General features: G+C 42.3%; 2 protein-coding genes and 1 non-coding gene across 6 annotated transcripts; 1 reads left to right on the top strand and 2 right to left on the bottom strand.

The window, feature by feature from the left end:
* Positions 1-10,840: 10,840 nt before the first annotated feature.
* On the bottom strand, positions 10,841-15,517 carry bpnt2 (3'(2'), 5'-bisphosphate nucleotidase 2). The gene is made up of 5 exons (XM_076981549.1): positions 14,942-15,517; positions 14,637-14,796; positions 14,098-14,193; positions 13,520-13,681; positions 10,841-13,043 (listed from the first exon to the last, which is right to left on the bottom strand). Exons 1-5 carry the CDS (start codon positions 15,278-15,280, stop codon positions 12,784-12,786), a joined length of 1,017 nt encoding a protein of 338 aa, XP_076837664.1. The 5' UTR covers positions 15,281-15,517; the 3' UTR covers positions 10,841-12,783.
* A 294-nt stretch (positions 15,518-15,811) lies between these two features.
* Positions 15,812-19,400, bottom strand: mffb (mitochondrial fission factor b). 4 transcript variants are annotated; one of them, XM_076981946.1, is made up of 7 exons: positions 18,696-18,952; positions 18,290-18,514; positions 18,027-18,202; positions 17,795-17,883; positions 17,400-17,564; positions 16,843-16,927; positions 15,812-16,755 (listed from the first exon to the last, which is right to left on the bottom strand). In XM_076981946.1, exons 1-7 carry the CDS (start codon positions 18,745-18,747, stop codon positions 16,624-16,626), a joined length of 924 nt encoding a protein of 307 aa, XP_076838061.1. In that variant the 5' UTR covers positions 18,748-18,952; the 3' UTR covers positions 15,812-16,623. The 4 variants fall into 4 exon arrangements, with proteins under 4 accessions (XP_076838061.1, XP_076838060.1, XP_076838059.1 ...); XM_076981945.1 differs by lacking the exon at positions 18,696-18,952 and adding an exon at positions 18,978-19,400 and having other exon boundaries at positions 18,027-18,511; XM_076981944.1 differs by lacking the exon at positions 18,696-18,952 and adding an exon at positions 18,978-19,384 and having other exon boundaries at positions 18,027-18,514.
* Positions 19,401-19,541: 141 nt separating this feature from the next.
* trnav-aac (transfer RNA valine (anticodon AAC)) lies at positions 19,542-19,614 on the top strand. The gene has a single exon. It is a non-coding gene; the product is annotated as a tRNA-Val (tRNA).
* Positions 19,615-21,215: the final 1,601 nt, after the last annotated feature.

Raw genomic sequence — 21,215 nt, 5'->3', positions numbered from 1 at the left:
TTGACCTTTTCAAATTCTCACTTTCTAATTCATGTATCTGGAAGTGGCCACACTTCATAGTCAAGACATGTGTTCATTGTAATGGGCACATAGTATATTTATTTATTGATTCAATGGTGATCAACATGATTTATATATTCTCATGTTTTTGCCCACACATTTCTTTAGATCGTGGTGTGATGTTTACATTTAGACACAGACATTTCCTCTGCATATGTGGAACTCCTTACCCTTCACAAAGGAGCTGGAGGAAAATTACAGTCTTTTGAGATTTTGGCAAACCACAGTCTGTGGAATTACAATCCACTTTTTCACATTTCTTGCAATAAACCATAAAACTTGGGATTTAATGGTATTTATTGAACAGAGGTCCAGTGTTTGTATGATATTTTTTGCACTTAGATTGAAAGCTGTTTGTTTTTGTAGTCCTTTATTGATACACATTTAAATGACTTTGAGTGCAACGTAAATTAGCATACCTAATTAAAAATATATTTGACTAAACTCTTGTCCACACTTTGAATGTGTTAGTAAATGATTTCAAAGGTCCATATTTACATAAACCATGATGGTTGTGTAGGTTGCTTACCACATTAATTATGCTGTAGTAACAATGATTTCCATGTATATATATATACATTATATTATTATTAAGTAATATTTAAATAAAGTGGATGGCAAGCGTATACTTTTAGATATATGACGTGGTACGCATAATGAATCAATACAGGACGGAGCAGCAGGGTGGGGTTTCCTGCTGGAACACATTGTCTTGTGTGTTGTGGTATCTCTTGCTTTGTCTGAAAGGAATGCCTGCTGAGACATTACCTTAAGATCATACCTGCAACCTTTCTTTTCTTTCAGGAACATTTAGTGTTACTATGGCTTTGATGAACAGGTTGCTCGTAATTGTAATGCACTCCTCTAATTTTCCCCCGGACCCCTGGGCACTGGATGGTGTGGCCCCAACCACTCCACCAAGGACCCTGGGTGTCGCAAAACACATTACCAGCCTTGTTTACTCTGGGTGAGTAGACAATTGGTATAATTATTATTATTTTTTATCAAAGCCAGTGGACACTGATGCCGGTAATGCTATGAAATGGCAGGGGGCAGACTGAGACATACCTGTTGGTGTAGAGAGGGGTTGCGTGGCAGTGCCTGGCCTCTTTTTCAGTCCCTTTGTCTGTCTGTCTCCCTCCCTCTGGCTTTCAGTATCATCGCTAGCAAACACTAAAAGAGAATAAGAGAGTTCTTAGGTCTGTTCAGTCTATAAAATGGTTACTAAGTAAAATTCCACATCGCCTGATTGAATAAATGTTATTCTGTTACTGTTACCTTAATTGAGATGGTCCCATGTTGTGTGTTGGTTAAACTGTGTTCAACTGTGTTCAACTGTGTTCAACTGTGTGTTATCCAGCTTTGCTCGGAGAACTAGCTGCACTGAAGAAGCAACATGTAGTTTTTTTGAGCATTGTGTTACTTTGTGTTACCTTATGAATTGTAGATGTTACAGCACATTTAGTCTAACATGACCTTTTGAGGTCATGCAAGAATTAAACTAAGGTGGACAACCTTTAACTGTAAGCAAATGTCCAAACTGACATTTTGGAAAAGTGATCTGTCAGTCGGACCGCTGCTGTGTTGGAGTAAACCCGAAGTCCTAATTCCAAAGGTCCACAATCAGTGATTAAACCAGATCAAATCCAAGTTAGGAGCTGTCGTGCTGCCCAAAACTAACCACCATTTTTCTTTTAGTGTAACATGACAAAGGAGACACATCAATCGCACGTCTGTGTGTTCACTGAAAGTATATGCCAAATTAATCTAATCTTTGAAAAGTGGATGTTAAATGGAAAATGTCAAATAGAATAATTTGCATATTCTTCTGTTTGAAATGATTGCATTAAAAATCTACTTTGAAAGTGGCTCTATTCATGTAGAAATGTGTAATTGCACAGCTTGCTTTGCACTACCAGGAATGACTAAACCCTTTTCTCCTCCGTGTTTTTTCATATAAATGAATATGTATGAGGAGAAGAACCAGGTCTCTTCTCTCTCACCACTGAAGAGGCGCCATTACAGAACCTCCCATGATGACTGATGGGAAAATCACTCCCATCGAATTACCCATCTGATTCAGAAAAAAATAAAGTTTTGTTACTTTTGTTACTAAAGTATGACTGTTTTCTAATGGCAGGGTCAAAAATAAGTAATTGTTGAGGGTTTTTGGCTCCTTTGGTATGTGATGATCTTAAAAACATTTTAATATGGTTGATTGTCACCAAGTTATTTTTTTATTTTATGTATTTATTTTTTTACAAATTAATACGTTAACTAAGTAAAAGTAATTGTAAATTAAGCAAAAGTATTCAAAGTTGCTCTGTTATCATTCTCCTCTTCCCAGTAAATCTGTTGTCCATATTAATCAAACCCTTCAAAACAAAAGTCTGATCCAGAATTGTCTTTCTCTAATAGCCATCACAGAAGCAGACATCACAAACAGCACTCTGAAATAATTTGAGTCTGGGGTAAAAACATAGTCCCCCTCACCTGTAAATTGGAGAAAGGGCCCAATATAGACCTTACCATCTTGACCTGTGATCTCTTATCTTAATTGCTTGTATGTCAAGGGCACAGTTACCGGAGCTTTGCTGTTAAAAGGAGCCTCTCTCCCAACCACTTTCAAGCCTATTAAACTCATAGCTCAACCACTCTGAGGAAGCGAATCTCAAAAGGGCACTTACCTAGATTGATTTGTGTATAAAGTATATATGTACCATTCATCTTCTGAGGGAAGGCAAATGAGCTGAATTTATGACTTGGAGCATATGTTATCCAGAGCCCTCAGCAAGTAGTGTCAGACTGAAACAACAGATTTGCTGTAGAAATATCTACATTGCATCAGCTTATCTGACCAGTCATAATGTCCTCATCTTATTCTAAAGAATATTTATTATAAATGGCTGTCCTATATGTTGCCATTGAAATTTTGTTTTAGTCCTGACCCTTGTATAATGATCACTTTAATACTGCAGACCTTAACATTGGCTTGATGTTTTGTTGGTGGGCTGGTATTAACTTGGCAGTCACACTGACCCAAGCTAAAACCTTGTCAACAATAAACTGCCTGACACTCAACAAATATAACCAAACCACTATTATATTAGTGCTAACGCTGTACAGGAAAAGCATGTTTAGAAACTTATATACATGACATGAAATTGTCGGTAACAACCCAACTCACACATTCAAGGAAATCAAACATAGATGTCCATAAATTATGTTCTGTGTAATAATGAGAAATGACAGAGGGAAATCAAATCTTGAAGTTCCAATTGGCTACAAGAATCTACAAACTCTTGAGTGAGGTGCATGCAGAAATCCAAGACGATGGCAGAGTGAAAAATAGACATTACTTTAATTCTGAAGTGAATAGTGCTTAGAGCTAATAAACAACCACACACATTAAAACAAGCCAGGGGCAGTGCCATGACACATAGATTTTCAGTTGGATTCAGGTCAGGGCCATTCAGGTCCGGGCCATTCTAGCAGCTTTACTTTCCGAGTTTCCTTGGCTGTGTGTTTGGGATCATTATCTTGCTGAAATGTCCACCCTCATTTCATCTTCATTATCCTGGTAGATGGTGGCAGATTTTTTTATAAAGAATGGCTCAGTAGATTTTTCCAGTTGTCCTTCCATCGTGCCAGAGATGTATGCTGAAAATTAGCCCCAATCCATAATCTCCAATCTTCACTGTCACTACGGTGCTTTTGGGGTGATAAGCAATGCCTTTTGCCCTCCAAACATGGTGTGTATTATGGCATCCATAGAGCATGCAACATGCTTTTTCTTCAGCACTGGAGTCTCGCAAGGTGAGTGTGCTTCCATGCCATGGCCGTTGAGTGCTTTACTTATTTTCTTTGAAACAATTGTGCCTGCTGATTCTAGTTCTTTCTGTAGCTCTCTACAAGCAGTCTCTGGCTTTTGGACTCTTCTGATGGTTCTTTTCACTCCTGTCTGGAGGATCTGGTTGGGGCCGGTTTATGGTGAACCGATGTTCTTTCCCCTTCCAGGTTGAGGCCCCAACAGTGCTGACTGGAACCTTTGGTACTTTAGAAATTCGTCTGTAACCAACCACCAGTGTGTTTTACAACAAAATGGTTGCAAAAGTCTTGAGAGAGCTCACTGGTTTTACCCATCATGAGATGTCTCTTGTGTCTCTTTAAGTCTCTTGTGTGACACCTTGGTAATGAGACATCTTTTTACAGGCCCTCAATGGAGAATGAACCATCTAATATTAATTTGCACTAAGTGGTAGGACTGCTGTGGTAGGACTGCTGTGGTAGGACTGCTTTCTAACTACTGATAGACTTTCCATGGCTTTTTGCTCCTCCTTTTCTTCATGTTCAATACTTTTTTCCATGTGTCATTTCTCAGCATTACACATAACTTGGATTTATGGACATCTATGCTTGATTTCTTTGTATATGTGGACTGGATGTGTGGGTGATGGGTGAATATGACATGACTGACAGGTGGGGGCGGGGCTAGATGTGACATGATAAGTTGATTCCTTTTCTAAGAAAAATTTATTTTCTTACAAAATTCAAGAATGTATTGATGTATTCATTTACTTTTTTCCCCACTGTGTATTTATATATGTCTCTAAACACATGACCATGGCAAACACGTTTCCTGTACAGCATTAGCACTAATATAATATATAGAAAATATATGGCATTAGAAATATATTTATTTATTATATCTATTATATATATATAATAGAGAGAGAGATAGATAGAGAGAGAGAGAGAGAGAGAGAGAGAGAGAGAGAGAGAGAGAGAGAGTATATGGCTGGCAAGTTGTGCATGACTGCAGATATAGATATAATATGTATAACTATAATCTAGATTTGCTAGATATGCATATACAGTAAGTTAAAGATCTCATGAAACAGGTACCTAGCAAAATGGCCAGTGAGTGTAGGTACAAGGCAGGTGTTTCTAATAAAGTGCCCGATGAGTGTAACAGTCGAAACGACTATTTTGTCAAAGTGAGTTTTGTTCTGAAATCCTCACCGAAAATGCATTTCAGTCCTCTCCCCCATTGCCCCCGTTACGTCGATCCTGTAGTAGACTCACAAGTATCGTCGTTTCCTAGATTGCGCTTGAGGAATAATAACTTCGGCTGTGAGCAGGCTCTCCCGAAAGGCTGCAGAATGGAGGTTAGAACGTATTGTCTGCCGTGGCAGCTTTGAAGTTGCATTCTTCAGAATAATGAGACATGACTCACCCCTCCTCTGGTGATCGTCTCCGCAGATTGCCGGGTGCAGCCCACGGCGGATTCCTGGGAGGCTCAGGGCCACTTAGGAGACGATCACGACAAAATGGACTGATGTGCAATGTATTGGTTCTCACACGCTGAGCCAAAAGTTAAAAGACTAAAGGAAATTGTAATTTGTAATTAGCTTATTCGTTTCTGTCCTTCATGAACGTCATCCTTTTTCCGTCAGACCACTGATTAAAAAAATACACTGAAATACAACACACTGTGCCTCCATTGGACAAATTTAAACTGATTACATACTGGATTGAACTGGGGTGTGAGTTTATTGCTCCAGATTGTTGAAACATTGCAAATATATAGTGGGCTTATAAAGTAAACAACTGATGTTTAACCACCGTTCGCAATTCAGTTATAAATTCAGGTAAATTCAATTATTTTTTTATTGTATTCTATTACGCAGTGAATACAATTATTGTGTTTCCTCATTAAATGATTTGGACTCTCTTATGATACTGTGTTATTGAGATTACAAAATTACACATGTCTTCTAGAAAGACCTTTTTGGATTGTATGACATTGGCAAATTGCCAAACCACACTACATATTTGTGCTAATTTGCTGTTTTTTGCACACACTAGAGTTCTGACATGAAGGTCAGTTGTAGTCATCCGTAGTGGACAGTCCTATATATTTGCATGTTTCTCATCACCTTTTCTCATTTATTAAACTGCCCTCAATTACCAAAAACATTCAAGATTTCCAAGGCCCAGAGACCACTTGCATGTACATACAGCCCTCACAAACACATGCAAAGTCTCCTATTGACCTTCTACATTCTGAATGGTAAGTTATACTATAGGGCGGAGCCAAATGAGCACCTGCTATTGAGTCTTTTGATGTGCATCTTCATTATAAGGATATCATGCCTATTATTCATATTAATCTATTATAATTAAGAAACCGTTCCTTCCTTAATTAAAACCGCTCATCCTTATTGCATGAATTTTAAAATTCAGTTCAAAAGCCTTCGAACATGCACGTTTATGGTCTTAAAGCCTGTTTTTCTTTAGTGGATGGGGAGGATTGTCCATCAAGGCAGGCAGCCTTCCGACCTCCCTCAGCCGTATCACAGACGAGCCCCGAAGGCTTGGACTCTAGATGAGGAGACTTCATTACCGTTTCCTGTCTGGCTCTCTTATATATCAATACACCATTTTCAGGTACAGGCACAATCACAGCACAGTGGAAGAATCAGTCACGCCTCTCAGACCTGGCCGGGCGATTTTGTGTCATGTTCATAATTCATGTTTTGTGCTTAAGAGTGTGAGTGGGACACGGGAAGCACAACTATGGGCTTGCTGGGTGCAACAATATCTACACCTGATAGACTCACACTGCTGTAAAAGAAATACCTAAAGAGAGGAGAATCATTTATGAGGCTAAATACTTAATGAGATTAATGTGGTATGATAATTTATTAAGGATGACATGAACTAACTATACATCAAAACAGCAAATCTGCAAAATGTAATAACATTTAATTGATTGCCACAAAGATCAGTAATATAATGTAGACGCCCAGTTAATTTAGCATAATTTGGGATGCTTTGTCAAATGTTGAGCAATAAGATGCCCCATTGTTTTGAGACTAAGCAGATTTTTCAGTTGGCATGAACTTATGTTTCTGTGAAATGCCCTGTGTTGACACAGGCAGGTATATTATGTTAATGTGGTTTATTTACTATGACTTTTTGTTAATGCTTTCAAGTAAGGCTAAGTCTGAGTTAGTTCTGCTAACAGCTGTGCTGATTCTCACTGAACTTCATGAATAATAATTTCTGCGCATGAAGGTTCCAATTATAGAATAGAGAGTGAATAGAATATATGGAAAAGTGGCACTGAATGTAGTTAAAATGTTGGATATCTGCTCCATTTTTCCATCCAGTTCAGCTAATGGCTGTAACAATTGCTGTTAATATGGAGTACATTAGCAGCTACAACTGGAAGAACATAAAAGTCTTTTTACATGACAAAAAAGATTTGTTCTGTTCAAAGCTGCATTTTCCCTGTCACAATTAACTCCTTAATTCACATGCTTAATTAAACTAGTTGTCGATTAAATGCAGACAAGTTTAAATCAGGCAGTAATATTAGATTTGACACCATGAGAAGCAACACTTGTGTTTTACTTTCACTTATTTTGCGTCGTCATCTATAATTATCCTTTGGCTTCGATGCCGAACGTGTCGTTTTACAAGGGGCTTTAAAAGGGGCATTAGGAAGGGGAAGTCATGAAAAGAAGTCAAGTGATATAATACTGAGCCTCTGAGACTTTTTCGTCTCTTGGGCTAAGCACAGGGGTGTCGAGGTCTCTCCATCTGTGGTTGAGATGCAGGCAGATGGTTGAGCTAATTACTTGAAGCCCGAGGTAGACAGACATGTGGACAACCACATGAAGAGACATTACAGTGCCCTCAAGCTTTAAATTAAAATTAAAAAGAAATAAAATGCCCTCAAGCCGGCCACAGGGGTGTCGCATACAAACTATGCGAGATGAAACGTACAGATCAGTGCATGACTATCATGATTCGTGGGAGGACAAAGTATTTCTTTTACTTTGGACAATGTTTGGGTCACGTTTCCATGCTAGCTCTATAGCCTATGAGCCACACTCAAACTTAGACCTTATCGATCAAGCTAATGTGTGTTTGGGTTGACAAATTCAATCTCGCTGAGGAACTGGCATGGAACGGATGCAATTTAGTGAAGTTTGTCAAAGGACAGTCGCCAATGCCTCTTCACCGTTATGGTAGAGCAATGCTAAGATAACAGCCCAGATACAGAGGAGAAGAGTCCGAGTGTAGACGAAAATGAGGTCAACGCGCAGGGGGGGCCCTGATCGGAAATCCTTGTTCTCTGATGGCCGGTTCCTGTAGATTGTCCGCCTCGCATTTTCCTCAGATCCACAGCGATGGCTCAGTGGCTAGTGGGTCTAGAAAGAACCAACACTATTTGATGGGTGACAAACAATTGATGGCCGAGTTTGAGCTCTAGAGCGAGAGGCTTCTCGTCATGCATCAGCCTTCCCGCCTTTGAAACGTTCAAGACTGGTCGTATTCCCTAAACTCCTTCACAGCTTTCACCATCAGCCTCCACTGCCGCCTCTTTGCAAAAGCTTTATTTCCTGACTGATGCACCGATTATGCTTTGGTAAGGTTAATGGAACGAGTCGAGTTCATGGCTCAACATGGTGAGCTGGAACTGCAGACCACATCAGTCAGTGGCTTTTCAAATTAATAGTGGAGGGTAGAATAAGAGCTAATTACTTACCTGAGCCAGCATACTTTTACGGGCTATTACAGCAACACCTTATTGCTAGCTTTTATTATGACATGTACGTTTAATACTCCAGTGTGACTATAGTATGTGATAAATAATGGGAGCTAATGAAATACTCTGTTGATGAGCCTCACCATATATCACAGGATTGGAGCTTGGGTATGAGCCACACGAAGGTGACAAAACACACGTTCATTTGTCATGGGGAAGATAATGACCCTCAACTTTAGTTTTTTCCTTTTCTGGCCACTATGCACTTCAAAGGGGCATTAAAAAAAAGAAGCTATGAGTAACAGGAGGAGGTCAGCTCAATGTATTTCCACGAGGGTCCATGGCACAGATTTTCCGCTCGGTGAAAAAGCTCAATCAAGATAAAATGGCATCCCTATCCTGTTCATTCATCCCAGCCACCAACCGCAGCGTTGACCCTGGGGCACAAACAGTGCTTTCTCTTCGCAGTGGAAATCGATTCATTTCGGAGATGGCAGGTGAGATTGTCATTGACCTGACATCCCATTCACCTAGACATGGGCAAAACCTGTGTTGCTGTGATACATTTGTATATTTTGTATGAAACGCAGGACAAAATATAACTTTTTCTATGATTCAATATTTTTTAAGTGTTGTATACATCTAGATACAGATACCTGGTGGCCAGTCAAGAACAGGAGGCAGTGTAAATGCCAGTTTTATTCTACTTTATGTGCTTTCTGTTCTTCGTTTTACCAATACGGGGTCTTCTAGCTTCAGGAGAAGAGACACTCAATCCCTTTCTGCATTCCTCATGGAGACTGGAGGTTCTTCCGTTGAAGCACCTCTGAACACTCACCTCCAGCGTTCCCCGTTGTTGATGGAGGCCTGCTGTTCTTCTCCAACCCAGTGATGCTGTATGGTGACGAATCGGCCACTGAATCATAACGTGACTCTCCGTCTGGCTCCTCTTGGGCCTTCGATCTACTGCACAGGTAGACGGTATGCTGATGACACGCTGCCATACGTGTAATCAATACCGCCTCCAGGCTTTATGGAGCAGATGTTTATTCTCCTTTCGTAGCACCTGCGCCCGTTTGAAAATGTGCTGAATCCTTAGATCTGCGACGTGACGTACTTTGGTGCGACTTTAATTTTCATTACCCGACTGGTATGTTCTCAACGTTATGCAAAACACCCCGAGGAGTGTTGCCGGTGGGGTTACTGCTCTTCCTGAGCTGTGCTTGTCCCGCCGTCGCAGACCACGGAGACAGCTGCATCAACCGATCGCTAGTAGTACTCAATCTGGACCGAGCACATAAAAAGCGAAACATTCTTCCATAAACAGGCTTGCTAACGTTTCCCTTTGGGCAGGCGGTGGTGACGGGAGGCGGCCGCTTACTGCGAGCGGATCACAGCAACAGGCATCACCTGCAGAGATGGAGTTAATCCAAATGATTTCCTATTCTGCTGCTGTGAACGCGGTTATGGGAATGTTTTGGCACACTCCCTGCCGATTTCCCACCAGAAGCTGTAAATCGAGTAATTATTTATAATGAAGTGTAAAGGCAATATTCTTTAGATTGTGCCTCTGCACCATTTAGAACATACAAAGTAAACCAGAGCCTTAAAACAAGGGGTCTAAGTACTAAGTAATGTAAGCAGTCAACACTAACCCTATGCGATACACATATGGTCATCAGGGTGACACTCATGACTGCCATATTTGTTTAAAACCAGTAAAAAGGCTCTATTTAGGCCTTAGTTAATTCTATTTTTGGAAGTCATCTTTCGACTTTTAACCATCCCTGAGCTTTTTTTTTCTTGTCATTCTTGAACAATGTTGATCTCTTTACCCCAAAGTAACATGACTGTAGTTTGAAATCTAGCTTTGTACCTGCAGATTACTGGCTAACTTACCAGCACTGCTCACTTAATTTTTGCATAGGATGTTGCTTTGAAGCCATGTCTAGAAGGGATTACATCCTTCCTATTAAATTACCACCGAGTTTGAAGATGATAATGACAAAGCCTGAAATTTGTCCCTTGTTCACACATCAAATAAAGCAACAGATGTTATGCCGTATCAAAATCAGTCACGCATCATCGATAAGAAACCCCCGACACTAGTCTGCCATCTAGTGGTGTACAAGTGCATGTTTTTCACATTGAGGTTAAGAAGTGGCTCTAAAAATGCATACTACAGACTATATGTATAGAATTATTGAAGACCAATAGAGATACAGTGTACTGTACTTTATTTAACTATTTTCATTTGGTGTCTCTCACCAAAAATATTTGTGAAACACAGTTCACATCTTTCAAGAAGGCAAAACCACCACCTTGAAATTACCTTCAGAGGACAATGAAAGTTCTTCAGAGCTCTTAATACAATAAAAATCTTAAATTAAATTAAAACCAAAAGGACGTCATCAACCACATTACATGCCTCAGTATCTAAACACGGAACATGCAGGTATTTAATGAGGGAAAACCAGTTGTAATTACCTGCAGTATTTACAAGCCGGTCACATGCACACCAGTGAGCATGTGGAGAGGTGGAGAAGCACGTCTAGAGCACAGGCATTCATACAAAAATACTTCCTCTGAAAAAGTCCAATACAGTTAGTAATCACAGTGAAGGAGTTGTAAGCGCTACATAAAAAAAAAAACTTCAATGACCTGTCCAATGTGCATTTGTTTCAAAACAAAACACAGACAAACTTGAGCAAGAGGTCACAGCTACCTTTCTGAAAACCCACAAAAGCAATAAAACAAGGGAAAATAAAAAGAAATAACTTCATCACAGCAATCATCATTTTTTTTTCGAAATGCTGCATTTTATATACAGCTGTTCAGGAGTCAGTGTATAAACTAGGAGAGCTGGAGTGTTGATGGAGGGTGGACGGGTGTGGGGATCGAGGAGGGTGGACGGGTGTGGGGATCGAGGAGGGTGGACGGGTGTGGGGATCGAGGAGGGTGGACGGGTGTGGGGATCGAGGAGGGTGGACGGGTGTGGGGATCGAGGAGGGTGGACGGGTGTGGGGATCGAGGAGGGTGGACGGGTGTGGGGATCGAGGAGGGTGGACGGGTGTGGGGATCGAGGAGGGTGGACGGGTGTGGGGATCGAGGAGGGTGGACGGGTGTGGGGATCGAGGAGGGTGGACGGGTGTGGGGATCGAGGAGGGTGGACGGGTGTGGGGATCGAGGAGGGTGGACGGGTGTGGGGATCGAGGAGGGTGGACGGGTGTGGGGATCGAGGAGGGTGGACGGGTGTGGGGATCGAGGAGGGTGGACGGGTGTGGGGATCGAGGAGGGTGGACGGGTGTGGGGATCGAGGAGGGTGGACGGGTGTGGGGATCGAGGAGGGTGGACGGGTGTGGGGATCGAGGAGGGTGGACGGGTGTGGGGATCGAGGAGAAAGGCCAAGCACATTGTTTCATTTGGGCTTCTCAGCAACAGCCAATTCACACATTAACGTGGAATCTCCTCCCGTTCCCAAAGCACGCAACAACCCAAAGTGTACGCTTCCTGAGAGCACATACCAGACAAACCAAAACCAAAAGATTAATGCTGAAAACGAAGATCAACAATAGTAACACAGCTGCAAATGATATCTTAGCATAATGTCTTAGTGTAAATGTTTAACATTTCTCATTTAGATTATTTAGATAACATTTCTGGATGTTGGATTAAAGTAGTTTTCCTAAATAAAATTTTCACAAGATATTGGCAGATAATTTTTCGTGTCATGGAAAAACAAGAACAATTATCTGCAAATGAGACAATGAGAAATTTGATATTTACAGTAGATTTAAGATATTTTCCCTGCTAAGATGTCATTGTTTGCAGTGAATGGCCTTAAAAAAACCCTGTTTTTTTGCTTCTTTTTTTTAACTTTCCATTGTTAAATATTAGACCTCTTCAGAAGAACTAGTTGAGGGGTTAAACATTATTAAATAGCAAACACACATAATCTAAACCCATTATTCCAGGCTGCTGAAGGCACCCTTCCCTTCAGCCTGGGCAGGGAGTAGCACTTGCCAGGAGTTGACCTCACAGCTGTGTGACTGCCGCTGAACCAGTCAGCCTGATGCGTGTGCTTATCCTGCTATGTCATCTTGCGAACACGACCGGGTGGCACTGAGATGAGCGGAACCATCTGGGACAGGTCCGGCCCTTCCCTACTTGTTCTGGTCCCAGGGCGGTAGCCTGCTCACCAGCTTCTTGTGGTCCATTCCGACGCTTGCGAGCAGACCGCCCGGGTTCCCCTCTGAGCCCGAGTAGTCGATCTCCTCTCCTTTAAGGGTGGTCATGTGACCGCCCAGAGCCTTTAAAATGGCATTTCCTGCACAAATGTCCCACTTCTTGATGTAGGTCACATGGATGTACACATCTGGCTTTTCATCATCAGATGGATCCAGAAGAGCAAGCACCTTATAGCCTGTGGTGAGAAATATATTTGGTTTAACGATTGCTGCATGTGACAGGTTTAATGTCTAAAATCAATTGAGAAATGTTTACAATCTAGATGTTTTGCAGATCACACTATTCTTATCTGACACGGCCAGTCAGTCTAATGTGAATCTGAACTGAGTAGACCGACAATCCTAGAGAACAATATTCTCTAAACTGTAATGCTACAAGGTATTCCAAATAAGGATCATAATCTTAATAGGTAGAAACAACAATTCTGAATTTCCTTCTAGGAAAGCCAACTGGTTTAATTTAGTCAAGTCCCATGCAATAGTGTTTGCCTCAGCCAGGTGTTAAAAAAATAAGAGTTCTTGGTATTAGCTTTACTTGCCAACGAGCTCACTAAGCCCACACCAAATGTTCAGCCACTCCTGAAAACAAAACAATCCCACCCAAACAAGAAAAACCTCCGCCACAAAAACAAACAATGCGAAAACACAGTACCTGCCCCTCCAGCTGGTATAATTTCAGTACTGTTCCCAAAAGCCTGCTGAACGAAGGCTTTCACTTTGCCCGAATGCGAGCGTGACACTATGACCTTGGGGTTGTTTGCGTTGTAGGATTCCCGGGGTGCCACATTCGCCCCTTGCCCCACGAAGCCCCATGCTGTGGGAAAGAAAACACTTCTCATTTAACAGGTAAAACTGTGCTCACACATCAGCTGGAACTAGCAGTTTAACAGTTCAGACCTTTCAGTTCGGTCACTAGTCATCAAAGAGTGAATTTCGGTTAAGAACCACTACATTACTTGTAACTTAGAAAAACACAAATATGAATCCACAATTGTTCAAATGACAGAAAATAAGATTGCTTTTCTAATATTAATAATAATAATAATCGTTATTTGTATAACCCCTTTCATACATACATGCAACTCAAAGTGCTTTACAGAGTTTATAGACATAAACTAAATAGAAAACTAACATAATAAAATATCGTTCTACCGTTCATTCGTGTTAGCACTAATTACAAGCGGTTCAGTGTGAGGAGTCACACACACACACACACACACACACACACACCTGTGTGTCCTGTAAAAGGTTTGTGTATCACACCGATAACAGGCTCCCCATCCACAGCAACGCACACCATGGTGGTGACATATTTCGGAAGGTTTTCTGTTCCAAGCAGGAGCAACATTAAAAAACTTGACATAAGCAAACACTCGAGCATTGTCCAATACATACATTTTAATATGCTCCCTGCAGAAATAGCTTCTCTTCTGTATCAGTGGACGTGTGTGATTGCGTTTCTTACTCGTAAAATGCGAAAATTGCAATTGCTTGTTTTCAAACCAAATGTTGAACCTCGTTTATTTGATTTGTTACTATATGTTTTCACTTTTAAACTCTTCTCCCTAGGAATTGAAAGATTTACATCGTTATCATCAATTATATTTTTTGCTTGTCTGGAGAGCCAGGAACTACCTGGAATCACCTGGAAGATTAAAATATACATTTACACTCCAAGTGCATTTGTAAGCACACTCTAAACACACAAATACGAAGGGAGGAGGGCGCAGGGGTGAATTCTGCCCCCCTAGGTGCACGAGTTACCACACCTGTGTATTCTTGAGTGGCATCCAGCGGATCTATCCACACTGTCACACTCTCTGACGGCACCATTTGACTCGCTGGGACCTTGTTCAGGACGTCGACAGGGATGTTAGGAGTCCATATGGTGGCCTCTCCGTCAGAGCTGTCGTGCTCTTCCGAGTTTACCTAACAGAGAAATATGAAAGAAACTCAACAAAAAAGCACCATATAAACGAACATTATAATCGAATACTCGAATATAATCGATTAGCACACGAATAGTTGCGACAGCTATAGTGTCAATGATGGATGTCGGACTTCTCAAACGTACCTGTAAGAACGGGTACGTGTTTTTGAACAGGTAAAACATCTTCCTGTGCGAGTTTAGGTCGCCCAGTGTGAGTTTCTCGCTGGCTCCTTCCTTGGTCTTTCCCTTGGTCTTCTCCTGCAGGGAGTCGTCCTCGCGTATCCGCTTCACCTCGCGTCCTCCCTGGACCGAAGCTTCGATGGACAACGCCAGCAGCTCTCGGAGATCAACGGTCTTCTTCTGTCTAAAAGTGGCTATTCTGCTAGATATGACCCCGGCGTACAAGTGGTAAAAGACGCCGACCCCGAGTAGGCAGAACACGGCCACTCCGAGCGGAGACAAGCGGATGCCCATCGGTGCCATTACGGGCGAACCAGCGACGATAACCCGGGACAAAACGCGCAGCGAACACAACCGGCTAGCTCTCGTCGTCTTTTACATACATTTGCATTTTTTTAATTCAGTGTGGTAAAGCTAATGAGCGTCTAAGCCTGACAGTTAAGCTCGTTATACTGTTATTCTCAATCTTAAAGACGTAAACTGTGGAATCACATTCCACGTCCGCAGCGTATTACACTCGGCTCTTCTTTTACTTCTTCTTCCTGGTCAAACGAACGTCGCAATCACAGTCGCGCCCCCTAGCGGATGCACGACCTTCAGCATGTTCAGTTCCATGGCTTAAGGGCACGTCTAAACTGTCCACCCCGAAGTTTCATTTTCCCAGTTTGCCTGGATTCCTTTTACATAATCCTTTATCAACATTAGTGAAACTAACATTACCTTTTGCCTTATTGTCGCTTTAATAAACTTTTCTAGCCACTTGAAACAAGCGCTTGGTAGAATTTAATGTAAGAATATAGGCGAATGGCTACACAAATAGTGAAACTACAGAAATTGTTAATTGTCAGCTTTATTTTAATAACTTAATTTTCCAGAAAAAACTCATCCACAATTCTGAAGCATACAATATCTGCTGACAAAAAAGTTGCATTTAACAAAAGATGCATTTTATACCTTTCCTCATACTCTGCTGTGAGTTATATCAACTATTTACATGTGGAAATAAATAAATAAATACAGGCAGTGTAGTTCAGACATCAGCATGAACATGCACAAATATTAACAATACAGTTTGTGGAATGTCTGTATAACCCAGCACGGTTCTCTTGTACAATATAACAATAAAGTACAACACAAACATTTTGTGCATTTTACAACAGTCACAATCATGCTATTCACTTTTCAGTATTGGCAATACAATAAAGGGGGAAATAAATACATAATGGACTAAACTCATTTTATCATAATTACACCCATGGTACAAAGGGTCTGAAAACATGAGTGTAGCTGAAGTTGATTGGATTGTAATTAAATTGTTGAAAATTGTTGTTTTATCAGAAACTTTACCTGTTTTTTATCCAACTTTACCTGCTTGGTCTGTCTTTCACCTAAACAGTTATGTGATCAGACAAGCTACATCCATGTGATTAAATGGACAAGCTTACTGTTCTGAATATGAACTGTACTGTAAAAGGATTGGTTGAAAGTGCATTTCTGCACTTAAGCCTGGAAAAGATTTGATCCAGGCTGGATATAGATATATACAAAACAAACCCACCACAACAACAATAACAAAGCCCAGATTTACCAGGCTGTCTAAACAAAGCCTGATGGGTCAAACCAAACACGTGTGTTGTTTGTGGTGCTCAGCGACGGAGCCAGATCCAGGTGTTGACCAGCCAGAATGCCACCGTGACGGAGTACATCAACATCTCGCGCTTGGCTCTCTCCTTATTCTCCTGTTCCAGCAGCTGGAGTCTTCGGTTCAGCTTTACAATCTGGTCAACGACCAAACAACAACCGTGCATTACGGACTGGGCTCGGCTCGGAGTACGGGGAGGAGCGGTGAAGGAGCGATTCGGTACCTGTCGTCTGAGGGCTGTAGCGTCAACCAGGGACGCGTCGTCGGGTGTGCTCTCTAAACTGGTGTCCAGCATCACAAGAGCAGTTCTACCGAGGCACGAAGCAAAACAGGTTTCGTTTAGTAACCGCAATTGCGTAACGTCTGTCGCACGTGTGCACCCACTTTGGTTATAAATGACAATACCCTTGAAGAGATTTGCTAAATTTATAGAACTTAATTGCTTCTGAGGCTTCTATGCCAAAAACGGCATTAAGGTGAAGTATCGTTTCTGTCACAGGAGAGCGTCTGATCATGATGGAGCTATAGCATAGCTCCAAATAACTGCGTCAGTGCACTCTCTCAACCGTTCCGCTGGTGAAGAAACACTCCCCTTTACTCCAGCTCAGCCTCACCGCCCTAAGCCTAGCTACACTGAACTCTACTGTAAAAGGACTTTTGAACCTAAACAAAGAATGAAAATGAAATGAAAACTAGCTGTGTTCATCTAACCGTATTCTAATCTCCACAGGCCCTAGTTCAGCTTTGGAATCTCCTGTTGGTGGGGGGTGGGGGGCTCACCGACGGCGACCGTCGTCCAACATGGCCAGGAGCTGTTCACAGGCTCGGCGTGTGGTACACTGGATGTAGGAGAGGACGCCACTGGCAGTGTCCAAGCTCTGTAGGTCGTCGGGGGCGACGAGAGGAGGGCAGGCACGGAGGGGAGTGGCGGGTGACGGGCTCACTCTGGGCAATGGAGACGAAGAGAACGGGTCAAACAGGAAATGAACACTGCGAGCCATGACGAGTGGGCCTATGACCTATGTTTTTGACCGCACGCTGAGGCAGGGCTTCTATCTTTATTTCTTATACATCACTGATTTCACGTCAGCATGGCCCAGATGGCCCAGGCAGTGAGAGGAGAGCTGTAGAGAGTTTCGGTGCACATACGAATAGTACAAATAAATATTACTTACGCATCATATTTGTTTATCTGACCGTTCTGACGGAGGGTGGAGTTCTCAGTCATGCTGCGCCCCCGCCTTGATCTTGAGTGGGTGTAGACCTTTGTGGGAAAGAGTTCAAAGGTTGTTTTTGGAGCAGTTTTATTTAAGAACCTGAGTTTGAAATTGAAAGAAACTGAAAATTCACCTGTTCATGGCAGCAGTAATAAATTGATGTATACTTAATTGATGTAAAACTCAGTACCTCTTCTTTCTGTGAGGTGGATGGTGCGGCTGGGTGCTCTGGCTCCAGGAAGTCCAGAGGTTGGTCCTGGAGGGTGAGGACCCTGGGGGGAGCCTTTAGCTCCACAGACTCCACCGGGGTGGACTGAATAAGGTCCAGGTCTCTGGGTCTGTTAAAGCGAGCGTCTTTCTCATCCCCTTGAGCCGTCAATATGGAAAAGAGAAACAAAACTGTTGACAGGGGCAGATACTTCTGCATCTCATACTGAGATAACGTCAGTGTACCTGCCACTACAATCCTCTCTGGGACGTGCATCATGGTGCTGTGTGGGGCCTCCAGGAGGGTCCCAAACTGGTCGTCTGAGGAGTCGGAGCCGATTTTAAGCCTGCTGGGGATCCTCATCTGCTGGCTGATGCCCTCCGTGTAGTCCAGATCATACTGGATGCGGTTTATCTCAGCCATGTCCGTTGAGGAAGAGAAGTCGGCCTCACTCATTTTCCTCACAACTGCTACAAGTGAAATGTGTGGAACAGACTCAATGACATGTCACCGTTGATAAATCAGACCATTTAACGGCTAGCTGTACATGAAGCGTAGCCACAATGTCACACATACTGACACTTTGAAATGTTGAATGAATCTTAAACAAACAACATATTTTTATTGACATATTTAAACCCAACTGCCCACTTGTTCGCAGCTGGCTACCACCGTCCGAGTTGCCCGTTGTGCCGCAGCGCATTTGTTAGCTTATCGTTAGCTAGCCGGCTAGCTATCAAGAAAAAAAACATTACTTTAAAATAACTGAATACAAATATTTCTAAAATGTGTCGACTCGGTGGCAACACCAGGTCGGAGTAGTTAACCTGTCCAACAAACAACGGTTAGGTGCCGCGTCTAGTTAATAGTTGCATTATTTACAATGAGCTAGCTGGTCAGCTAACTGAAGCGGCGGCTAGTCACATATCTAACCTTAGTGCTCCGTCAAGGTTGTAGACTCTTCTTTCGTTTTCACATCCCGAACTACACTGCTCGGTTTGATTAAAAAAACCCAAAAGCCAGTTTGACTACACCCTCGTTAGTGTAAACCCTGGTTTGTAAAAGACATTCAGCTAATGTCACTGTTGATAGAGCTCTGCTCACTAGCTAGGTTCGTGTCAGCGGGGTGATTGTGTGAGCTGTGTTCAGGGCTTTGAGGGAGATGTGTGTCTGTGTTTCTGTCAGATGAAGTTTACTACCACAGTCACAATCTGAAAGTGGATATTTACATAAAATCTTTGCCTGAATGCAAAGTGATAGATAGCTTGAAACTATAGTGAAAAGCCCAGCTCACTAACCAACAATTGCCTTTCATCAAGTTTGCTTTTGGAAATCGTGGCTCTGTAGTCGTTGCTTACTACAGTAAAGTATTTTGATAATCAGTATACAGTTGCAATGATTGTTAGTCAGTCACCAAGCTGAACTTGGTAGATCAAACAAAAACTATAATTATTAGTTGACTTTAATAGAGTTCTTGTGAGCAAACCAAGCAGCTCAGTTCCCGTAGTGTAGTGGTTATCACGTTCGCCTAACACGCGAAAGGTCCTCGGTTCGAAACCGGGCGGGAACAAGCCTTTTTTAATTTGTATTCCCATTGAAAACATACAGAGGATACAAAAAAACCTGTCATAACAGTTATGACACAGCATAGTTTCTGAAATACAACCAAACATATATTGCATTATTTGCTAACGTTACGTTTTGACGGGTGCAAACAGCAGATGGCGCATACCTACAACTAAACGAACAAACGGCCACATGCAGACTGTTTTGTAAACGAACACGAGTACTTATTGTAGGCCTGAGAATTTACATCTGAGCTTTGTCACTTTTGCTTTTTATTTCAGCGTTTTCCCTTTTCAAACATGAAGTAGGCTACTTGTACATTATATATTTGTCAGGGATATTTTTGTGGCACTTTAATTGGATATTAGCTGTTAACACATCACGAAAAGGTAGTTGTCCACCACCAAAGTCACAAAGTCCACGACTTTTTCACATTTCAGGAAGGCATCGTAAACCCGGTTGTCACTTTCTCTTATCTCCACAATCACTCTGCATCACATCGAACTCGAGCCATCCAGAGTTGTGCTAGAGCCCCAGGGCCCTGGGATCCAGCAGTCCCACTGTACTCCTGACTGACACGTCTAGGCTCAGAGCATTTTGCCCTCAATGGAAAAGCCCAGAAGCAAGGTTATTTGGCAGTCATCGTTGCTTTCAGGGTCACAAGTCGGGCAATACCCGTATGTCTGTAGAGGCACTGTTCCATCAGTCCTGCCCCCCAAAACTGTGGATTTGAAGGCTTACAGGGGGCTAAGCCCTGGTTTCAGTCAGATGCCTGTTTGGGGGATTATAGTGTCTGGGCCCACCTGCCTGGCCAAGTGCTCACTGCAGGGTTCTCCTTCTCATACAGATGTGTCAACTCATGGCTAGAGGGGCAAATGTATATTGACATCAGGATGTACTGAGTGTTGATGTGGTGTTATAACACTCTCTGAAAGCTGCCACTTATGCAGTTTGGTTTAGCCTTAAAAGAAGGTTGTGTCTGCCATAAGAAAGTTTATCGATTCCTCTTTCAGTGCCAAAAATGCACTGTGCTGTGGATTTGTGAGTGTTTGTGAGTTATTGTAGAAAGGATGACCTAGAATACAAGCTTAAACAGTATAATGTGGTAAAGTAGGGCCAGTGTCCTACTTTGGATGAGCCATAGACGGAGACATAAGAGTCTGTGAAACTTTAATGAGCACCTGTCATGTTTTAAATGGCCTCACTTCACATACAGTTCTTGACTGGTACTAACTTACCCCTGCATGGAGAGTTGAGAAAAAAGACCAGCAGTCAATGACCTCATTCTGCAGAAAGTATCTTGTTGAGTGCAGAGCTTTTCCAGACAGCCTTAGATCTGGTTAACTCCGCCCACCTGCTTACCCATACATCTCCCGCCCACCACCGCCCCACCCCCATTCCCTATGTGTTATTTACTTGCTGATCTGACCTGTGTTTATGACTCCATACTGTTCCTTTGAGGTCGGCAGGAGCCAGCAGTGATAGGTCCCTCCAGCCTTCGTGGTCCAACTTTGATGGGATGCGCTGCTTCCTTTTGTGCTTGATCAGCAAAGCACGTGGAGAATTCGGTGGGGAGTGGCGGGGGGGGGGGGCTTTTCAGGCTTA

This window comes from Brachyhypopomus gauderio, chromosome 19, assembly GCF_052324685.1.
Source record: "Brachyhypopomus gauderio isolate BG-103 chromosome 19, BGAUD_0.2, whole genome shotgun sequence".
NCBI lineage: Eukaryota > Metazoa > Chordata > Actinopteri > Gymnotiformes > Hypopomidae > Brachyhypopomus > Brachyhypopomus gauderio.
The sequence above is the reverse complement of the archived record's forward strand: the minus strand, read 5'-3'. Positions and strand labels throughout refer to the sequence as shown.

Bases quoted from the DNA above. Each gene is read 5' to 3' on its own strand.
- bpnt2 (XM_076981549.1), bottom strand. From the start codon at position 15,280: ATGGCACCGATGGGCATCCGCTTGTCTCCGCTCGGAGTGGCCGTGTTC. The intron at 14,797-14,941 runs GTACGTTTGAGA...TTTCTCTGTTAG, and splicing joins ACACGTACCCGTTCTTACAG to GTAAACTCGGAAGAGCACGA. The intron at 13,044-13,519 runs GTACTGTGTTTT...TTCTCACCACAG, and splicing joins TATACCAGCTGGAGGGGCAG to GCTATAAGGTGCTTGCTCTT.
- mffb (XM_076981942.1), bottom strand. From the start codon at position 18,747: ATGCGCTGCGGCACAACGGGCAACTCGGACGGTGGTAGCCAGCTGCGA. The intron at 17,884-18,026 runs GTACTGAGTTTT...TTTCCCACAAAG, and splicing joins CCACCTCACAGAAAGAAGAG to GTCTACACCCACTCAAGATC. The intron at 16,928-17,399 runs GTGAGCCCCCCA...GTGCCTCGGTAG, and splicing joins TTGGACGACGGTCGCCGTCG to AACTGCTCTTGTGATGCTGG.